A 20,929-nucleotide genomic window follows, 5' to 3' on the forward strand; every position below is an offset into this window, starting at 1 on the left:
ATGTTAAATTATTTTGAGCATACGTTAGATGGTTTAGTTTTTTTATTATTTTTAGTCATGGAAAGTTCAAAATCCAAAACAGCATCAAGTAGTTAAAACACATTTTAATATTGATGGTTTTGTTACTTTGATTGAGGAACCATTACTACAATTTACTCAAGAATAAATCAAACCCCCAATAAGTGAAGAGTAGGGGATGACAAATCTGACCTCAAACCGCTTCCTTGTCATCCGTATTAATTTGTACGAATAAGTGAAGAGGATTTTCTACTAATTCTATTTGTTTAATTATGTATTCTTTATACTTATGAGGTCCTATTCATTTTTCTATTAGTATATAGAGTGTGATTGGAAATGGATTTTTTCAACTCTATCTCTAAATTTTAGTTATTTAGGAGCTCATTTAGAAAGCCTATTAAACATGCTCTAAGTAGAATAAAAGTGTAGAACTAACGATAAGATATCTGCGAACAAAATACATATTAAACTCAAAAGTTTAAATGTTAATTGAAGTTATTACTTCCATTTTATCCAACTCACAATTTCATCTAGTTAAGCCTCCCCACCTAAATTAACTTTCATTCATTGCTCTTACAAAAAATATACTTGATTAATTGAAGCATCAGGCTCTCAGCCTCACCATCAGAAAAAAAAAAAAAAAAAACAATATACTTTGATTATCTCTCCGTAAATGGTACCACATTAGACCGTCTAATTAAAGGTGGTGCCATTGCAAATCATGGTTGTCAAAAGATTCGAAACAATGGCATATCCTCATTCTCAAGAGAGCCGATGAGCGTTTCCCAGCACTCTGCTTATTTATTTTCATCCAACGTAGTGTGTATAATAGCCTGAATTTTTAAGTAACAATAGTGAGATTCTTTTCTGTTTTTCTCTTCAATCATGTAGGTATAATAGCTTGCAAAACTGAAATTTAAGAGGTAAATAGACTATAAGTAACAATAAAAGAAAATGGATCAATGAGGTCATGTGAATAGTTAACCCTAGTAAAAATAATCATTGAAAGAGGTCATGCGTGATCTAGGCGCGTTTATTCAATGCATTAAAGTTTTAAACTGAGTGAACACCGACAAAGTTGTTGCCAGTCTGCACGTTCAATGCTTTAAATTATAGAATAGAGAGAAACGGACAAAATTTCAATTTAGATACGCATGAAATCGGCCAAGTTTTTATTAAAAAAAAAAAAAAAAAAGAATAGTTAGAGTTAGTTGTTCGAGAGTAATCTATTCTAAGCCCTCTTTTTGCTCATCCCACCTCTTTAAGTATTTTTGCGACAAGATTGCCCTTGTGTGGAATTACTTGAAAGACAAAAAATACTATAAAAATATAAAGAAGGATATAACAAAATATGTTGCTTCATTACCTTGTAGAGATGAACCCATCCAATGGGATATAGAGCGTACTCTTTTTTGAGCAGCTTCTTGGTACTTACCCTGCATAATAACAAGTAGACATGCATTTGTTCATATGAATATGATAACACGAAAGGTGAAAATTGAAGAAGAAAAAGTGTTGTTGATGTTATATTTCACATATTGAATTGGGATACATGTGGGGTGCTCGAACCCTTTTGATCTCTCGAGTAGTGCTCGAACCCTCGTTGAATATGCTCAAGCTCCCCGTTACCTCGAGTGGGTAAATTTTATTAAGTTTTAAAAACCGGGTTAAAAGTTTTAACATGTCCAAAATTTGACTGCTTTTCAAAATTTTCCGTAATTACGCTTTGACAAACCTGGAAAATGAGAATTGCGACTAATGCCATCTGCACGTTGTATGCATACTCCCACTTTCTTCCTTTCACCATGGTATTGCATGTATCTTGCAACTGTCTTTCTGCTTCATCAGAAATTCCAGCTTTGATGAATTAAGTACACACTAAATTAAGAATTAAAGACTTAAAGTTATCAAGGATTAAAGATTTAAAGTTACCGATACATTTTGCTGCTTAAGTAAATGCGAAATGGAAATTGATTAGTGTGCCCTATAGATTGAAGAGAACCTTAAGATCTTCACAATCTTCATCAAGGGCTCGGGAGGCGGCTTAGCTACTTTGTGAAAATCTTCCGTTTAGATGAGGCTACATGCTTATTAACCATCAACAATGACTGTAACATATCCTTATCCACTTTCGGGTACAATATTTCTTGCTTTGGAAAGAATGACCTATACGATGACTGTCCCTGGTAGCTGCAGTGGCTATAGGAATGAACTTACAGTTGCAAGTGATAATTCCAAGGACACAGGCCAAAACCACAGACGTACCCCCATGCCTCTGACAATTTTTTTTTCATTTAATTTTCTTCACATTTGTTTATGGCATTGAGCGCTTGCTAAGCGCATAAATCACAAGTGAAGAAAGTTGAGGTTCCACCATAAAACCAATTGGCAATATGAGAAGTAACCCAACCTCTTATAAGCACATGCAAGGTCCCTTCTCACATCAATGTGGGATTCATATCTCAACAACAGGAATGAAGGCATGCTTTAGTGCAGCGTGGCGTGTGGGCAAATCGGAAGAATGTGAGAGAGAAGGGTTGAAAGAAGAATGAAGCCTGGCCACACTCATGGTGGAAGGCACACGTGTAATTATAGAAGGTGGAGCACCACAGTGTTGTCAAAACACAAAATCCATGAAACAATTTGTGCTTTTTGAGGATACTATTACTAAGTATGCATTTATTGGTCATCGTCTGAATGGCAAGGGTTGAATATGAAGAGCACTTCGGGAGTGAAGGCATCACTTAATTAGTTAACTAAGGAAAATGAATCACCCTCACGTCGTTTTGTGATACAGAATTTACTTTTTCAGCGAAATGGGACTGCTGCGTATGTCTGCTCGAAAAACCAAAATGTTTTACATAGTCATGAGGTGCAAGGAAGAATTTTGCAGAAAGAAACAGCACTAACAGTAGTCTAGAAGCTGCATTACATAGTCTCCCTAACGTCCTTTATAGATATAGGCCAGGGCCAGGGCATTTAGACCTTTTCCTTTTTCTAATCAATAACTAGAACTTGAAAATTCTTTTCTTGGAAAATAAGAAATCACAATAAAACATTAAAGGATGCGGTTCTCGCTTCTTATCTAGGAGAAGAATTAATTCTCTGACAGCTTGAAAAACACCCGGAAGCATCAAACGGTTTCGATCACCCACATTGCAAGACTGAAATCAGAATGATTTGACATCTTTTCCCTAGTATCAATTGCAGCCTTCCATTTCCACCTTTTCAATATAGCTTGCCATTCATATGGCATATCCTTTCTACTCCTACGTTTCACAAATTTAGGGTAACATTTACGTAAACGAAAAATCCTCATCAGTGGAAAAAAACATGGTGAACTTTTCCAAAAATTTCAGGGTGAGAACTATGTATGGAGCAATGGCAACCACAGTCTTTGCCAGCGTTTATCTTGCGGGGGCTTATATATTTCGTGCATGCGCTATAAGAAAAGAAGAGGCAGAAGGCCATAGACTTACGAGGTCCATGTCCATCGCAGTCCTCCAAGGAGGGCAGCTTGCCTTGCAGAGATTGCTTGAATATCATGAAGTTCGAGCAGACAAATCAGCAGTGGAGGTAGCTGAATGTGAGTTGAGGACTTTCCTTGTGGAGCAATACCCTGATTACAAGAAGCTGCAGGTTAGGCACCTCCACTTAGAAATATGTAGTCCTTACTAGCTTGATCGATATATTTTTTTTTTTTCATTCAAATGGTAATTTCTCTTAATCTTTTCCGTCTTTGTGCACGAAAGTCAGTTGTTGCGAAGCTTGAAATGAGTGGAAAAGAATCCAAGGCAATTGAAATATTGGCAAAAGCGATAGCAAAGGCACATAACGAAGGAAAAAAACATGAAGCATATGAAAATGAGATGCTATTAGTGGAAATGCTTATATACAAGGTTTTTGCTAGTACTTTCACTTCGAAATTTATAAAATTCCAATTTAGAGGAAAACCATGAAGCATATAAAGCATATGATGATCGATGTGCCTCGTAGGGTGATTTTGTGGAGGCGCTACGCCGTGAATGCTTGTGGCACGTAGAGATTTCAGATGCAAGGCGTCCCCTGTACAAGGTCGGAAAACCTTTGCTGAAATTATTATCTTGGCAACCATTCAACCCCACCCATATGGATTAACGTGATTAAGATTTTGTGTTTAATATTGACAGGCTATTATTTACATCATGTTAAAGTGCGACAAGGATCAAATTATAGAATGCTGGAAAGAATTTAATGTTCTGAAAGAATTCCAATCTTTGCCTAGTAACAACGAAAGCTTGGAAGAAAGTCACATTTATAATCTCAGTACAAATTACGACGAGTTCGAGAAGGTCGTCAACATACTAAGAAATGACATAGAGGGGAAAGCATGGAAGAAAAAGAAATAAGAGATGAACTTTTCACTAGTAAATTCCCTTTTCTCTCAGAAAACAAAGGGAAAAAAGAAAGCAATCACACATGGAAGTGATAAGTTCAAGAGTGGCATATTTCATTCATTTTGTACTCTTTCTAAAGTTCATTACAAATTTCCAATTAACGAAGCATTACCTTTTACTTTTGGGTCAATAAATCAGAATATTATGGAAGCCCAAATTCTGGTCATTAACAGTTTGACAAATTTAATTTCGTTAACCACACTTTGGCGACAAATTTAAGTTCATCAAGAAATTGGAATGATTGTTTTTACCATGCTTTGGTGTTATAAGATAATGTTCTCTTGCCAAATTTAATTTCAGTCATATATTCAAACGAAAATTAACTTAATCAATGACTTGCTAAACTGTTTGAGAAAATAATGTTTTTAATGTATGTAAAGAAAATTTGGCTTACTTGGATTCCTTAAAACTTCCATGTAGGATCACTCCTACTACTACCCATTTTGCAATCACTTATATATATATATATATATATATATATATATATATATATATTTATATTCAACACAAAATGTACAATGTTAGTAATGTGAAATATTTGCACTTGTGGGTCTGGCCAGTTAACAAAGATAATGTGTCCGCCTCATCCTTCTTGCACCCAAGTTCATATCCTCCTCCATGTAAATCAGAGCATTTCAAAATATTTTTGTCAAAAAACAAAAGTGGAAAGCATTTATTTTGGTGTTGAAAGTGTTCTACCACAACAACTAAGCTAGGATCCAACTTACATTGCAGAAGTTCATGTTGTCACCAAATGGAATGATGGAGTTGATCGAACAAAAGTTTCTCTCTGATAAACACCTTTGTTTCTCTTCATACACATTTATATTTACTTTTGTTGATTATTCTTGCTTGATTTATTCAATTCAAAAGACAAAAGCTAAAAAAAATGCGTAAGAGACTGAAAATATAAAAATCACCTCCCTTTTCTATTTTATCATCTGCTTTTGATAGTGTGATAATTAGTGTCCAAATCAGACCTGCCATTAGTGGTTGATATGGATAAATATGAATCAGATAAAATCAAAGGACCTTGCAGTTTGCAGGTCGTCGGCAAACTTGATTAGTATTTATCTTAAAGCAAAAGCCACTTCCATATCTTGAGATATGATGCTTATCCTTCATCCTCCTCCTCCTCGTAAAGTTCCAAATGTCCGATCCAATGATGCAGCATTGTAAATGCTATCCACTTAATTAGGAATGCAATCCATTGCAAATTACGCATAATCTTTTGAGCTTTGAAGTCAGGTCACTTAATCATTTTCTCCTCCGAGCAAAATTAATAGGGTGTTGAAGTTAGGCCGCTTTATTCCTTGTACGTGCAATGATATACTGATACTCTTTAATTCAAAGTTTAAATACCTATGTGAGTTTTTTTGGCTTCTGAAATGGTAGATTACTAGATTGACATGATAAAACCACCAGCTGATCCCTTTTTTTTAAGGAAAAAAAAATTCAAGTGTTATCATTTGAACTCATTCATCAGTTATGCAAACAGAGAAAATAGAAAACAGAAAATGTGTGAGTTATATTAATGAATTAGCCAAGGTTGGGCTTTGGTGGCCTAACTAGCTCTACCCAACCTAGGTGTAGTTATGCTAGATCTATGTTTTACTCCAAAGTAAAAGCAAGTAATGCCTATACATTTGGCCTCGTTACATACAATCTTTCTTTATCAGATAAAATTTTTTTTAAGGAGATATTAGGTTCTCATCTATCTTTTTTCAACTCCATTGATTAAAATCTTATTCATTTTCAAATTTTGATCAAGGTTCCTTGATTTTAATAAACATCATTAATTATTTCCATAATAAAATATTTTACATGTCAAAATAATTAAATTTTATTTCTAAATATATTCATTTAGTGTTAGAAACGTTACATTTGATATATATATATACACACACACACACACACACATACATACATATATATATATATATATAATAATGGCTAAATTTTGTGTCATATATTTTTATGTTTAGTTTGTACCCATTTTAATTTGCAGCCCTTTTTTAAATTGTACCAATTTTCTTTTCAGTTTTAGTTTGTACCCATATATTAATTTCTTTTTGTATCCATATTTTTCAAACTTTGATTTTTACACATTTTTTAACCTTTTTTTTGTACCAATAATTTATTGACAATGTACCCATTTGTCTTTAAAAATGTTCTACTTTGTTATATGTAAAATATACCAATTTTGTTTTTGTAAGTACTCTTTTTTTATGTAAAATGTACTCATTTTTTAATGTAAGATTTTTTTATTTTTTTTAATCTAAAGTGTACCCATTATTTTGTATAATATGTACCAATTTTTTCATCTAAAACGTACCACCTTTTTTTATAAAATGTACCAACTTTTTATATGTAAATTGTATCATATAAAAATTACCAATTTTTTGTATTTAAAATGTCATTAATATAAGGAATGACAAATAATGAGTTTTATTTAAATATACTTTATCTTAATGATAAATCATGTCATTAAGATAAATTATACTTTTTATATGAGTATAATTTATTTTGTAATATTTTCAACCTAACAAATCATGGATTTTATTTAAAATCTCATTAATATAAGTAATTACAAATATCAAATTTAATGTAAAATTATAATAACCTACATGGAAATGTATTATTGTATTAATTTCAGGGACCCCAATTAAAAACTGAAAAACTAACAAGATTTCAATAAAAAAATGTTAATAAATATGGACCGCATCCAAAGTCACCCAATTTTAAATTCAAACCTCATAAGTAACAGCAGTTGAATTGAAAAGAAAAAGAAAAGCAAATTACACATTGTTATGGTTGAGTAAAGAATGTACATCTACCTCAACACCTTTCCTGACATGGTCTTCAAGTCCAATTACTGTTTGTGGTGGAGTCACCGCAGACATCGACGGCAACTCTCCCATCCCATGGAATGGATTCACCACTTCAAAAATCTCCAACACCATAAAGGTAAGAAAGACTGCAAACAAGAAGGCCCACTAGCTTTCCTCTTCTTCTCACACGTGAATAGTTAATCTACATCTTTTAATATGTTATTGTAACATTTTAAACTTATTACTTATCATTGTGTATTTTAATTTTCTTATATGATATTGCATGATTAGTTTGAAATACTAATATCTTGACACTTCTATTTCATGTAAATCATTATTGTATTTCAGGGGTAATTTGAAGAACTAACTAATTAACATGGGGTTCTCTAAAGTTTCTTTTTTTTTTTTAATTGAATACAATAAAAAAGAAGCAGCCACAAACAAAACAAAACAAAACAAAACAAAACAAAAAACAAAAACAAAAACAAAACAAAAACAAAAACAAAAACAAAAAAAACAAAAAAAAAACCAATAGAATAATAGATAATCAAGGGAAAATAAATCAAGGCGAGGAAACTTATGGGAATTTTATGGGGAAAGCAACGTCAACTCCTCTCTTCTTTCAATCAAAGTTGGTATGTTTCTCTCTGCTCTACCTCTTCACCTCTCTGTTTCTGGCTCTCTACACCTCTCTCTCCCATACCAAATGCCTCTTCAGATCTTCCCCCTTCGACCCGATTCAGGCCCCTCTCTTCTCCTACCCTTCCACCTACGGCGAGCACAAGTATGCAATCCCAACCCACCGCACCTCTTGCTCTTCCCCCGTCTATTTTTCAGGTAACACTCCATTTTTTTAGCTCAATTTTTCTTTACCTTTTTTGCCTTTTGGTGATTTTAATTTTGGATTCCGGCAATTGGGTTTTGTTTTTGTGATCAGATTATTGGTTGGTCTTGAAGGAGATCCAGAATTTTTGTAAGAATTCTTCGTGGTCTCCGTCGGCTTTGAGGTATTTGCAGGGGAAGGCTGAGACGTTTGCAGGAAATTTAAGTACCCAAGAGAGGATTCCCTATTTTGTTCATTACAATGAGAGCATTGAAATCCCTTGTGGATTCTTGAAGAAGTTTCCGATTAGTGATTCTGGTTAGTTTGGCATCCACGCAAAGTTGTATAAAGTCCAATTTTTATTTCATTTACCTACATTTGTGAATAACATGTTTTTTTTTTTGGTATGTAATTAAGATCGAAGGGCTATGGAAAACTGTAAAGGAGTCGTAGTGGTTTCGGCGATCTTCAACGACCATGATAAAATCCGACAACCCCGAGGCCTCGGATCAAAAACCCTAGACAATGTATGTTTTTTTCTGTTCATAGATGATGTAACCCTAAAAGGACTTGACTACCATAGATTGATTCCTAGAAAATCTAAAAACTTTAAGATCGGTGTGTGGCGAATAGTGAAAGTTTTGAGCAAGGAATTGTATGAGAATCCTGCAATGAACGGTGTGATACCAAAATATTTAGTCCATAGGCTTTTCCCAAACTCAAAATTCAGCATTTGGATCGACGCAAAGCTGCAGCTAGTGGTCGATCCGTTGCTGTTGATTCATTCACTTCTTGTGTCTGAGAACGCAGACATGGCAATTTCGAAACATCCGTACTATGTACATACTATGGAGGAGGCAATGGCGACAGCAAGGTGGCAGAAATGGAGGGATGTTGATGGGTTGAAGAGGCAGATGGAGGCTTATTGCGAGAATGGATTGCTTCCTTGGACCCCCAGCAAGCTGCCTTATCCCTCAGGTAACCAAAGCACTTGCACACAATTAGTGCATTTCAAATCATGTCATCTTTCAACGTTTTTGGTGTTGTTTTTTAGTTGAAAGCTTCCATATGATATCATTTAATGATGCTGCTTTATTTTTCAACTGTAGAAAACGCTTTAGAAGCTAGAACCTGTGATCTATGTACAATAAGTAACTTGGCATGTTGATGAATTTTCTAAGGGTAGTAACTTTCACGCTCTTAGTTTAGTTTGTAGCACTCTCGTGAGTGTAAAAATATAATATTTAATTTGTAGTGCTAGAAATTAAGCTGGGAATGCCAAAGTCACTAATCTTTCTTGAATCAATCCACTTTTACTAAATAGTCTTCGGATACTAATTAATCTTTTAAGTACACTTCCTTCATGTTATGTTTGAGAGTAGGCTTTTGGCTGAAGAGAAGTTTAGAAGTTCAAGCCGTGGGATGGTAATTAACTGTACATGTTCTGGGGTTTTTAAGATTAAAAAAAAAAAAAAGACTAATGAAAATGGCTTGAAAATTTTGAGTTTTAACAAAAATGACAAAATAAAGGGTAAAGTGAATAGTATCATGATTGACTTTTTAGTATAAAAATGTGGTTTTTAGTTAAAATAAACAGTACCGGAAGTTTTTCGTTAAAGTTCTCATTTAAAAATTGTACCACTTGGGTGTATAAATACAAGTGTCAAGGTTTTTTAAGATTATCAAATTGAACTACTTGGTCTGGCCAAAAGAAGGAAAGGAAAAGGTTAATGGGATGAATTGGTGTTTACGTAGACCTTGCATTTTTTAAGTCACATCAAGGGACTGAGTTTACAAACTCCCGAATTTCTTAATTGGATCTTTTGAAAACCTGTGATGCTAACAGCTAATAAGGTGCTTTCTTATGACAAATAGGAATACTTTATTTCTTGCGAGAAGAAGGTTGAAGTTTCTTGATCTTCTTCCCTTTCACTCCCTGTTATAACTTATTTCCAATGTCTTTTTGTAAAAACGAAAAATACTTTTTGAGTATGTGGTCCAGAAATAGAAAGAAACTGTGTGATCCAATGTGGTCCTAGCAAGCAACTTGCAGTTTATTGCAGGTTAGAAGAAAAACATAGGTGTAACTGAGGATGTATCCCCATCTTTTTATTTCACTCGTCACTTGATGAGTGAGACAAAAAGATAGAGAATATAACTTTATATTACATTAATTCTTTGCATACAACAATATAATTTTACATATCACTTAAACACATTAATTTGTCAGTTGCGAGTTGCACATGCAAACAAGAGTTTTTGCTTGTTTTCTTCCCTTGTGCTTACATAAATTTTGCAGGCTGTTCATGCCAATGTGATTATCTCTTTCCTATTCTATTGTACAAGAGAAACTTCCTTATCCTTTGCTGTATATCACTCTCGTCTGGTTATCTCTCTATGACTACTCATATGACGAGGGAGGTCGTAAAGGACGGACATACAACAAGGGTTAAATCACTTTTCCGCAGTACGAAAACTAACAACTCAGTTATTGGTGTTTGACAGATGTACCGGACAGCGCTCTAATCCTGAGGAAGCATGGATTGAGGAGCAACCTATTCTCCTGCCTGTTGTTCAATGAGTTGGATGCATTTAACCCTAGAGACCAGTTGGCTTTTGCATACGTGAGAGACCTCATGAGCCCAAGGCTGAAGCTCAACATGTTTGAGGTCGAAGTGTTTGAGCAAATTGTCGTGGAATACAGGCACAACATCAAGCGTGAAGGTGGGGCCACTGAGAGCCTTGTGGGGTCCAAAGCCCCCAAAACCACAAATACCAAAAGGGCAAGCCCTGATTTGTTGTATGTCAATGGCAGCTGCTGCAGTAAGTGCCAGAAGTATCTTTTGGAGATGTGGGGCGAATCATAGAGCTGATTTTTGTCTCTAGCTATAGGGAGTGCATGTTACGCACGCGGGGGAGCAGGGCAAAAGAGACAAAGTAAGGGAAAAGAACAGAAAATAAAACAAAGCTAGACAACAACCTTGGAGGCTTTAACTTGATGAAGGCCGACAAATAATGACAGGTTTTCCAGGGCCTTTTACTTTTCAAAATTTGATTATTCTTCTGGTGCGTATTGACAGGTCATGCAATATTCTAGAGAAAGCATGCAAGGGGACCCTTCAGGAAAAGAAAAAAAAAAAGTAATGTTATTCATACTATATTTTTGTATTATATTTTCATACTATTTAAGTAGCATTTGATATAGACATCCATATCATTTGAATTAATCAGATTTTTACATTTAATTTATTATTTAATAAACTAATAATAAAAAAAACTAATTAATTAAATAATGATTGTAGTATACGAGGAGTCTTTCTCCTTTCTTTCCTTGGGTTTTGCAAATTTTTCAAATGATGTGGCTATCAACATTAGATGCCACCTAAGGTGGTATAAAAATATAATATAAAAACATGGTATGAATAACATTACTCAAAAAAAAAAAATTGTTTTTATACAGTGGTTGATCATAGTGGAATTGTGACATCCCACATCGCCCATGGGAGTGATCCTTATATGTATATTCTCATCCCTACTTAGCACGAGGCATTTTGGGAGCTCACTGGCTTCGGGTTCTGTTGGAACTCCGAAGTTAAGCGAGAAAGGGGCTAGAGCAATCCCATGATGGGTGACCCACTGGGAAGTTGCTTGTGAGTTCCCAAAAACAAAACCGTGAGGGAACGGTAAGCCCAAAGCGGACAATATCGTGCTACGGTGATGGAGCGGGCCCGGAATGTGATCCGCACCGGGCCGGGATGTGACAAATTGGTATCAGAGCCAATCCCTGGCCGGAAATGTGCCGACGAGGACGTCGGGCCCCTAAGGGGGGTAGATTGTGACATCCCACATCGCCCAGGGGAGTGATCCTTATATGTATATTCTCATCCCTACTTAGCACGAGGCCTTTTGGGAGCTCACTGGTTTCTGGTTCCGTTGGAATTCCGAAGTTAAGCGAGAAAGGGGCTAGAGTAATCCCATGATGGGTGACCCACTGGGAAGTTGCTCGTGAGTTCCCAAAAATAAAACCGTGAGGGAATGGTAAGCCCAAAACGGACAATATCGTGTTACGGTGGTGGAGCGGGCCCGAGATATGATCCGCACCGGGCCGAGATGTGATAGGAATTCTGTAATGCTACCGGTTGTATATATTAATGTATTTTATGAAAATCATAACGTTTATCCAAACACATGGATTTATGCATCTGATGGCAAACTGCCGGATCTTTAAATTAAATATGTTCATCGTATATTATGCAGTCAGAAATTATTGTAAATTTTTTTATTTAAAATTGAATATAAACAGTACTTTACGAAAACTAACCGCACGATATACAATGAACGGATGTGATTGAATGATCCCCGGAATCCTCACAAAGAGGATCTAGCAGGGGTCCTCACTCATGACACACAACATTATATCTGAAAACTTGTACGGATCCATAATTCTTTAAAGGGAGTTTTAACAAAACACTCTCGGTATTGTTCACTTTTAACGAAAAATCACATTTTTACCTTTCCTGATACTATTCACTTACATTTTTATTTGTCATTTTTCATAAAAAATAAGGTTTTTATGAACTTTTCGTTAGTTTTCCTTTCTTTAAAAGTACCAACGCAGACAACAGTTCAAAAGCATGCAAATTTTGGTTCCGCTTTAGTGCCACATGCAAATTTGCAGTGAGTAGGAGGAAGAGGAGCATTACAAGTATGTTGAAATCATGTTACTTTTGCATATCAACACCTGCCTTCATTATTTAATTTGTGGATTCTCAAATCTGGTTAAATCTGGTTTAAGGATTGGAGGGAAAAGTAAAGTTAATATTTGGCGAATGTATTCTATTTTTTCTACTCTGTTTTGTAAGAGAAATATATATATATATATATATATATATATATAATATTTATGTCCAAGGTTATAGTTGATTTCTTTCTTTACCGATTTCTATAGTGGCCAATTCTTTGTACATATACATATCTCAACTAAATGGGTATCATATATACGAATTATAGTTCTAATCACCATCTTCTGGAAATGGGAATTTGTAACATCCCACATCGTCCAGGGGAGTAGATCATGTAAGCCTTATATGTATATTCTCATCTCTACCTAACACGAGATCTTTTAGGAGCTCATTGGTTTCGGATTCCATGGGAACTCTCATCTCTACCTAACACGAGACCTTTTAGGAGCTCATTGGTTTCGGATTCCATGGGAACTCCGAAGTTAAGCGAGTAGTGCGCTAGAGCAATCCCATGATTGGTATTGGTGACCCACTAGGAAGTTTTCGTGTGAGTTCCCAAAAACAAAACCGTGAGGGCGTGGTCGGAGCCCAAAACGGACAATATCGTGCTACGGCGGAGTCGCGCCAGGAATGTGGTGGGGGCCCAGACCTAGATGTGACAGAATTCATGTTCGGATATATCGAAAGGGAGAGGGATGAGAGATTAATTAATCTTAAGAAAATTTTCATATACAATATATCTATAAACTATCTTTAAATAAAATTTTCATACAATATATTCACTTTCATATCTCAAGTACTATTTTATTTCAATATAATATATCAGTTACATTTTCCATCCATTGTTCCGTTAAGAGCTGACATGGCTGCCACATTTGTGCCGTGGTAAAAAAAAAATTTTTAATGCATTTAAAAATAATTAATTAAAGAAAAGAAAAAAAAAAATATATATATATATATAATCCTAGAAACCCATCCCTTCCCCTTCCCCGCAACCCCCCACCCCACCTAGATTATCCAGATTTGTTCTTAAAGATTACCCAGCTTTTCCATCGATTTTTCCTCGTTTTCTCGGCAACCAAACAGTAAATAACTCCAAAAATTCAATGGATTCCAACCCCAATTTTCCAGAATTCAAACCCAAGAACAAAAATGCAGAAAATTTATTAAAACTTAAAAAATCTAGACCCAATGCCAAACAACTCCCAGTCAATTACCCCACCCTCCCTCTCTCCACCTTCTCCTCCACATCGAACTCCGTATTCTCCTCCACGATTGCGGGGCCTCTCTCACTCCTGGCTCAACGGCCACGACGGTGGCTGAAGCGAGGGCAGCAGCAGAGACGTTGAGCTTGTCCAGGAGGTAGTCGACGAGGATGTGGGCTTCCTCGAGGGTGAGGCTGGAGATGTCAGTGCTGAGCTTGTCGATCTTTTTTGGGGCTTCGACGGCAGTGAGGGGGTGGATGTGGGTGGTGCGGTGGGTGAAGGTAGGGGTTTGGGGGTTGAAGGGGAATTGGAGACTTGGTTTGGTGGAGTGGGAGGGAAAGGAGGAGGCGGCGGGTGTGGCGGGGAGGAGAAGAGGGAGGAGTGGGAGAGAAAAGGGAGGGGAGGTGAAGAGAGTGGAGGAGAAGTACGTCGGGGAAGATGGGTTTTAGGGTCTTTTTCTTATAACTTTTCTTTAATTAATTATTTTTAAATTCATAATAAAATTAAATTAAAAAAAAAAATTGCCACGTGGTACAAATGTGATAGCCATGTCAGCTCTTAATGGAACAATGGATGAAAAATTTAACAAATATATTATATTGAAATAAAATAGTACTTGATGTATGAAAGTAAAATATGAAATTGTGATAAACTTCAAATCTGAGGTGGTACAGTGTAATTTACCCATATATCTATAAACTATCTTTCATGATATTTAAATTCAGTACCTCGTTAAACAAATCAGTAGAGCTTGAGTGTTATTAAACTTATGTGACATTACCTCAAAACAAAGTACTATATATCACATTACCATAATGCAGTACTCACAATAAAAAAAAATTAGTTACATTTTTGTTATGTAATTTGTATGAAATCGCATAAATAAATAAATATATATATAAGCGATCAGAGAGAAGATAAAAAATATGGTAGAAATAGAGGATAAATGTAGTACTTTTCATATTTCTATCGTTTCGCCTAAAAAATCACTTTTTTTTTTTAATACATCGATATTTTTACACTAAAAAGAGGGGAAATCCAGCTAAGCCACACAATGAGCAGCCTAATTTAGATCTTTTACTGAAAAAAAATATATCAGACCATAGTACTGAGTGACGCCTAAAAAAATCACTTACATACGAAAGAAAACTGTAGCCAACCCTACTATGACCCTCCATCCCATGCATGCAAATTCTTATTAGCCAGAAACATCAATCCATCTGAGTTTCCATTCTCTCTCTCTCTCTCTCTCTCTCTCTCTCTCTCTCTCTCTCTCTCTCTCTAAATACACAAATTTCAGCCCAACAAATCGCGAGCCACAGAGAGGACGCCGAGATCTACCACGGCGAGGCCCTGTGCAGGCAGAAGTCCCGCGGGTTTTCAACAAAATGTGCCTACCACGTGGCCTCCTTCCCTTGGACGACGTCGTCGAGTTTGGCTACAACCACACCTCCGGCTTCGTCTGGCTCAAGCAGAAGAAGAGAAGAGCACCGGTTCCGCGCCATTTCCAAAACGGTGTCGTATGACACGGAGGTGATGGGGTTCGTGGAGGAGCACCGGATGCGGCGGCTCTCCGGGGTCAAAAGCAAAGAGCTTCTGATTTGGGTCTCCATTTCGGATATTTACGTCGACCCTAATTCGGATCTGGATAAGATCACGTTCACTAACGGCACCGGATTGTCTAGGTCGTTCCCCGCCACGGCGTTTGGGCTTGAAGGAGAAGAGTAAAACGGCGACGGTGACGGGAGAAAATTAAAGCTTAATTAAAGCTTTTAATTACGAGATTGAATAAATTTTCTTTTTATTAGTTTCATCTCATTTGTGTATGTATGATTTTTGTATAGGGCCAACTAGGATAACCAACCACAACATGATTATCAAATTAAATTATGTTTCTCTTACATGTTTTGTTTGGTATTAGTTGATCAAATGAATTTGTTTAAGGATGCGTTCGATGATTCTTTGTGCAAGATGTCATGCCAACGCTTTAAAAAAATTTATGCTTCTGAAATTCAAAACCCTCCACCCACTTTGAAGTTTGAGCTGATTTCACTTGATTGAGTCTTAATATCGTATATATAGTCATAATTAGATAAGATTTTCTTAACATCTACTTAGTTTTCTTCAACTTTCGATTTTAGGGTATAGAATGGTCATCATTTAGGAGAGATTTTTTAGTGTGTCGAGAACACGAGCTGGTACACCAAGTGTCATAGTACAATTGGTTGGAGATTTTTTTTTTTCCAGTTTCTAACTACTTGTATTATGTCACTTAGTGTACCAAATCGTTTTCCCATCACATTGAAAAATTTCTTGTCATTCAGAGCATTGATTTTAAGTTTAAAATAACAAAATCATAGTAATAACCACTTTTCAAGAAAGTGGCAAGCTACATTTAGAGTTAGGTTTCTGTTACTTCAGTGGCAAGCAATTTGCAGCCACAGCTTTGCATAAATTATAAATCCAATCCTGCACTCAATTTCCTCCCACCACCAGCTCTTGATCCTTCCCAAACAATTCCATTCTTCGACACTAATCGAAAGTGATCGAAACAACGTTGAGATTTACCATGGTGAATCTCTGTGCAAGCAAAAGCTCCATGAGCCGCTGGAGGAACTCGCTTTGCCCAAAGACCTCTTTAGAGCAGACATCAATGAGATGAGCTACCACCGGCCCTCAGGCTTTGTGTGGCTGAAGCAGAGGAAGAAAGAGTGAGCACAAATTGAAGGCCACCGGCAAGACCATCTTTTACAATGCTGAGCTCACAATGCTGGTTGAGAAAGGTGGGATTAAGCAGCTCAAGGGTTGGACCGCTAAGGAAACCAATGGCCTGAGCAGGACATGCCCAGCTTCGGCTTTTAAGGACAAAGATGATAACTAAGGGTGATCCGAAACACAAGCACTGAAGTCTTTGCTTTTACTACTCAGGTCTTCAGGAAAGTCTTAAGTTTTAACGTACATATAATAAAGTCTGGTGTTATCAGCTTGTACTGGATTATATATTGCTCCTCACCCAATAAGTTCGTCTTTGATGAATCAATTCCTTATACTTTGTGAAGGACGAAAGAATAAAACCCTGGTGTCGGCTCTTACAAGAAAAATAGCATCAATTTACAATGCATATCAGATGTACGCAGACTTCTGGCAGGAACAGTTGATAAATCCTCCTTTCTCGATCCATTTGTTCAACTGTAAATCTTACTTCAACATTAAATTCAACAACGAATCCGCAGAAGCATCTCAATAAACTTCACTCGAGTCCTCAATTACTGGTGGCTTGAATCAGAGAACTAAATTTTATTGTGGAAATGATTTCTTGCTAAGCAAACCACACTAAGGAAAATCATTGAAGGAAACTTGGTCCATAATCCATATCATCACTTCTGACATTTGTGCTGAAATCTGGTCCTTTCCTGCTTTTTTCACCTTCAATCGTGTATAGTCCTTCGGTCCAGCAACAATTAAAAGCAGCTTGACTCAGAAAGAAGTATAATATCGGAAAGTTCACATCCTTTCATGAAACGGACACTATAAGCATTCCAAGCAGTCCAGCAACAATTTAAAAGCAGCTTGACTCAGAAAGAATTGGAAAGTTGACATCCATTCATGAAACGGACACTATAAGCATTCCAAGCAGGTGCCCTACCCCGTTCAACTCTCGATCAAGTTTCATTTTCCATTCTCTAATAGAATGAATCATGAGGCACAATCTTTTCTTGTCTCTTCCTTCCCTAAGCTTATAGTTCCGAACCCCAAGGGTTTTGAAATCCCACAGAATTTCAGATATCTCATCTTAAGGCAAAATTAAACCATCTCGTTTAATTGATCTATGCAAGGCACAAAAGAATTTTGGGTCTTCAAGTCTGATGTAGTCACGTAAGAGCTGCTCATGAGCGGGTACCCATTTTCTAGGAAAAGGGGAGTAATCACAAGATGGAATCAGAGACATGTGAGGGAACCGAACACCTTTGATTGGATCAACAAGTCCCATCCTCAATAGATCAGAATACTCGGGTGCAGAATTGTTGCTGCTCTCCCTCAGTGGACGACTGAGATTGCATGAAGCTATTCCATTCACCTTGGCCCGTGATTTTAGTCTATACCTTGCAGCGTACAGTTTAGCCAAAGAGTTACGTATAACATAGGCACAAAACCCAACAACTTTCTTGCGATTATCAGCATACTTGTACCAATCAGCCATGGTCTCTAACAACTTATTCATCTGGGAATTGGTATGAGCTTGACCAGAGTAAAGCATTGGAGTGCAGGGCAGTGGCTCAGGATCTTTATCGCCCTTAACAAACTCTAGCCGCCTGAATTGACGAATACATTGTTGTAAGCTAGCAGTAACCGAAAGCAGAGTCGCTACACCTTTTTGGCTCACAACATTGCCTCCAGTGGCCGTGTACCTAAGCGTGGGGTGTATAACCCTGCGGGAAATTATATGGTCTAAGAACTGAATTCCCCTAGTTATGTGCTCAATCTCCACCTTGGAGTTATCCAACCTTATCCCAAATCTTCTCTCACAAAACTCGATTATTTGCTTACGAATATCCATTGCATCCTCTCTGGGCCCTCGAATACCAATCAAGAAATATCCCCCGTATCAAATACAATCCATTTTTCTAGTTTTCTCATTCCCACAAGAAAGAACAAACTTGGGCCAAGAAGGGTTATGACAACCATCGTTTATCAAAGTTTTCCAAATAGAATCGAGACTATATGGCCTAAAAAACTCAACTATCTTATCTTCTATAACCTGATCGAATTCATTAAGACAAACATTCGCAAGTAAAGGACTCAAAATTTCACAATGTCCATAAGAAGGTACCTTAGCAGCCTCTTCAGGTGCAAAATTGAAAAACGCTCTCAGCCAATACGGGTCCGGCTTCGGCTCCTTGTCGTTCAAAATCGTCTTCTTCTTCTTAGCCGCTTTCTTCTTCTTTCTGTTCTTCCGCCATTCCTCATCACCATCACTCCTTTTTCAATTCGGTGCTCCGACAGGCGATTGGATCAAACCCAATATTTTTCGGTCCCTCACGGCCTGCTCTAAGCACCCCCATTACGCAATTCCTATCCACATTGTCAAAAATCTCACTGATATCTCCTTTCAGAACCCACAAGTACCCGGCGAAGTTGCTCCGGATGGTCCGAATAACTGTGTGGGCATTCCTTCCCGGTCGAAAAGCGTGGGACTTTGGTGAAAACCGGGCCTCGAAAACAGGCTCCAATATCATCAAAAGGACCTCCTGAACGACCCGGTCTTGGAAGCAGGGCTCGTCGTCCTCGAGCATAGCCTGGAGTTTACGCTTAGATACCATCTCTTTGCTGGGTTTGTCATTGGGGCTTCGAATGTACTGCTGGGTCTTCTTGTTCCAGGAGAAACTCCCCCGAACAATGGCGTTTCGGAGGGAGAGGAGGTCATGGAGGACGTGGGAGTGGATGGCGCTGCGGGGCGGGAACGTGCAGGTCACGTGGGCGCAGGAGCGCTGGTAGGCCAATACCCAGAGGTCAAATTTGGAGAGGAAGCCGGTGAGGTTGGGGAAGGCGACGGTGGGCGGGGAAGAGAATGCCTTGACCCACAGAGAAGAACGGATTTCGATTGGGTCTTGCTTGGAGCAAGTACGGGTCTTGCTGGTCTAGCCTTGATGGCGGTGGCTTGGGCGACGGGGCGGGGTGGAGAGCGACCATGAGAGAGAGCGAGTGAGGGCTTTGAGGACTGGGGACTGGTGGCACTGCAGGTGTTTGATGGAAGTTCTCACTGACATTTTTTTGGTTGGGTTGAAGATGAATTGAGGGGTTGTCTGAAGACCCTCCTTCCCTTCACTTTTGGCTGGTTTTGGACCGTTGGTACTTTGGTAGTTACACTATTTGAGATTGGAGTGGATTTTTGCTCACCAACACCATTTATGTGGTATATGCTCATCATCATATTTATTACCATTATATAAGTTTGAATTTTAAGATTTGTGTTTATCCACTATACGAATCTCAAAATTCAAACTCATCTAACGATGATAAATAGGGTGATGAGCAGACATCACACTAAATGGTGGTGAGCAAAAATGATCTCCTGAGAATGGAGGGACTTGGTCTAGGCTTTTGTTGGGCCTTGAGCTTGACTTATTATTGGATTGGATCATATTTTTGAGCCAGGTTAGGCCGTCAGACTAGGTGACCCAAACGTAAGCTCACCTTATCGGGAGATCGGAAAGATTCACAGAAGCATTTAACTTTTCCCTAACCATCATTGTGTGATTCACATGCTTTTGATTTCATATGAGTTAATACATGAGTCATAATAATTTCAATATCCATGTGTATAGTAAGCGCATTGAAAGCCTGTGATTGAATACTTTTAATACTCATTCCAGATAAGTAAACATGTGATAGGTGAATAATTATTCATTTTGCGAGGGTTATAAGGGATTAGAAGACGAATGAAACTTATCTGTTTCAATCCTGTTATTTTGTGGAGACTAAGAGGGATAAATTTAGCACAACCGATAAAATCCCATGTAAATTAAGTAAACCTTCAGTCTACTTCCTAACTCTAAAACTATTTTCAATTCAAGCACACAAAAAAGTAGAAGGAGACAAGGCCAACACGTGAACCAAAAAATAAGGGAATTTTGTATCCTATATACGTATAGATTTGCACGCATGAACATTGACATATTGCAAAAGAAAGAGAGCCCGTACCATTCCATGCATGGAGTACACGTTACGAAAACTTCAACAACCCTTTTTTGAATGGGGACAAATGCGCCCCCTCATAGGCTCATACGATGCAAATTCACATGCCCTCTTCCTATTTTCCGGCGGCTTAAATTCTCACACTCACTCACAAAGCACCAGCACCGCATGGACTTGC

General features: G+C 37.4%; 2 protein-coding genes and 3 pseudogenes across 3 annotated transcripts; 3 read left to right on the forward strand and 2 right to left on the reverse strand.

The window, feature by feature from the left end:
* Positions 1 to 746: 746 nt before the first annotated feature.
* On the reverse strand, positions 747 to 3,274 carry LOC148693839 (uncharacterized; annotated as a pseudogene).
* Positions 3,183 to 4,572, forward strand: LOC137728506 (uncharacterized). Its single transcript, XM_068467275.2, has 4 exons — positions 3,183 to 3,657; positions 3,771 to 3,917; positions 4,015 to 4,092; positions 4,188 to 4,572. Exons 1-4 carry the CDS (start codon positions 3,352 to 3,354, stop codon positions 4,404 to 4,406), a joined length of 750 nt encoding a protein of 249 aa, XP_068323376.2. The 5' UTR covers positions 3,183 to 3,351; the 3' UTR covers positions 4,407 to 4,572.
* Positions 4,573 to 7,833: 3,261 nt separating this feature from the next.
* On the forward strand, positions 7,834 to 11,199 carry LOC137727435 (alkaline ceramidase TOD1-like). Of its 2 annotated transcripts, none has more exons than XM_068466296.2 (4): positions 7,834 to 8,122; positions 8,223 to 8,426; positions 8,526 to 9,086; positions 10,614 to 11,199. In XM_068466296.2, exons 1-4 carry the CDS (start codon positions 7,876 to 7,878, stop codon positions 10,973 to 10,975), a joined length of 1,374 nt encoding a protein of 457 aa, XP_068322397.2. In that variant the 5' UTR covers positions 7,834 to 7,875; the 3' UTR covers positions 10,976 to 11,199. The 2 variants fall into 2 exon arrangements, with proteins under 2 accessions (XP_068322397.2, XP_088533521.1); XM_088677395.1 differs by having other exon boundaries at positions 8,015 to 8,122; positions 8,243 to 8,426.
* Positions 11,200 to 14,041: 2,842 nt separating this feature from the next.
* LOC137727797 (uncharacterized) lies at positions 14,042 to 16,013 on the forward strand (annotated as a pseudogene).
* A 396-nt stretch (positions 16,014 to 16,409) lies between these two features.
* Positions 16,410 to 19,885, reverse strand: LOC137727254 (nuclear intron maturase 1, mitochondrial pseudogene; annotated as a pseudogene).
* Between the last annotated feature and the right edge of the window lie 1,044 nt (positions 19,886 to 20,929).

This window comes from Pyrus communis, chromosome 10, assembly GCF_041283825.1.
Source record: "Pyrus communis isolate YQ-2024b chromosome 10, ASM4128382v1, whole genome shotgun sequence".
Lineage (NCBI taxonomy): Eukaryota > Viridiplantae > Streptophyta > Magnoliopsida > Rosales > Rosaceae > Pyrus > Pyrus communis.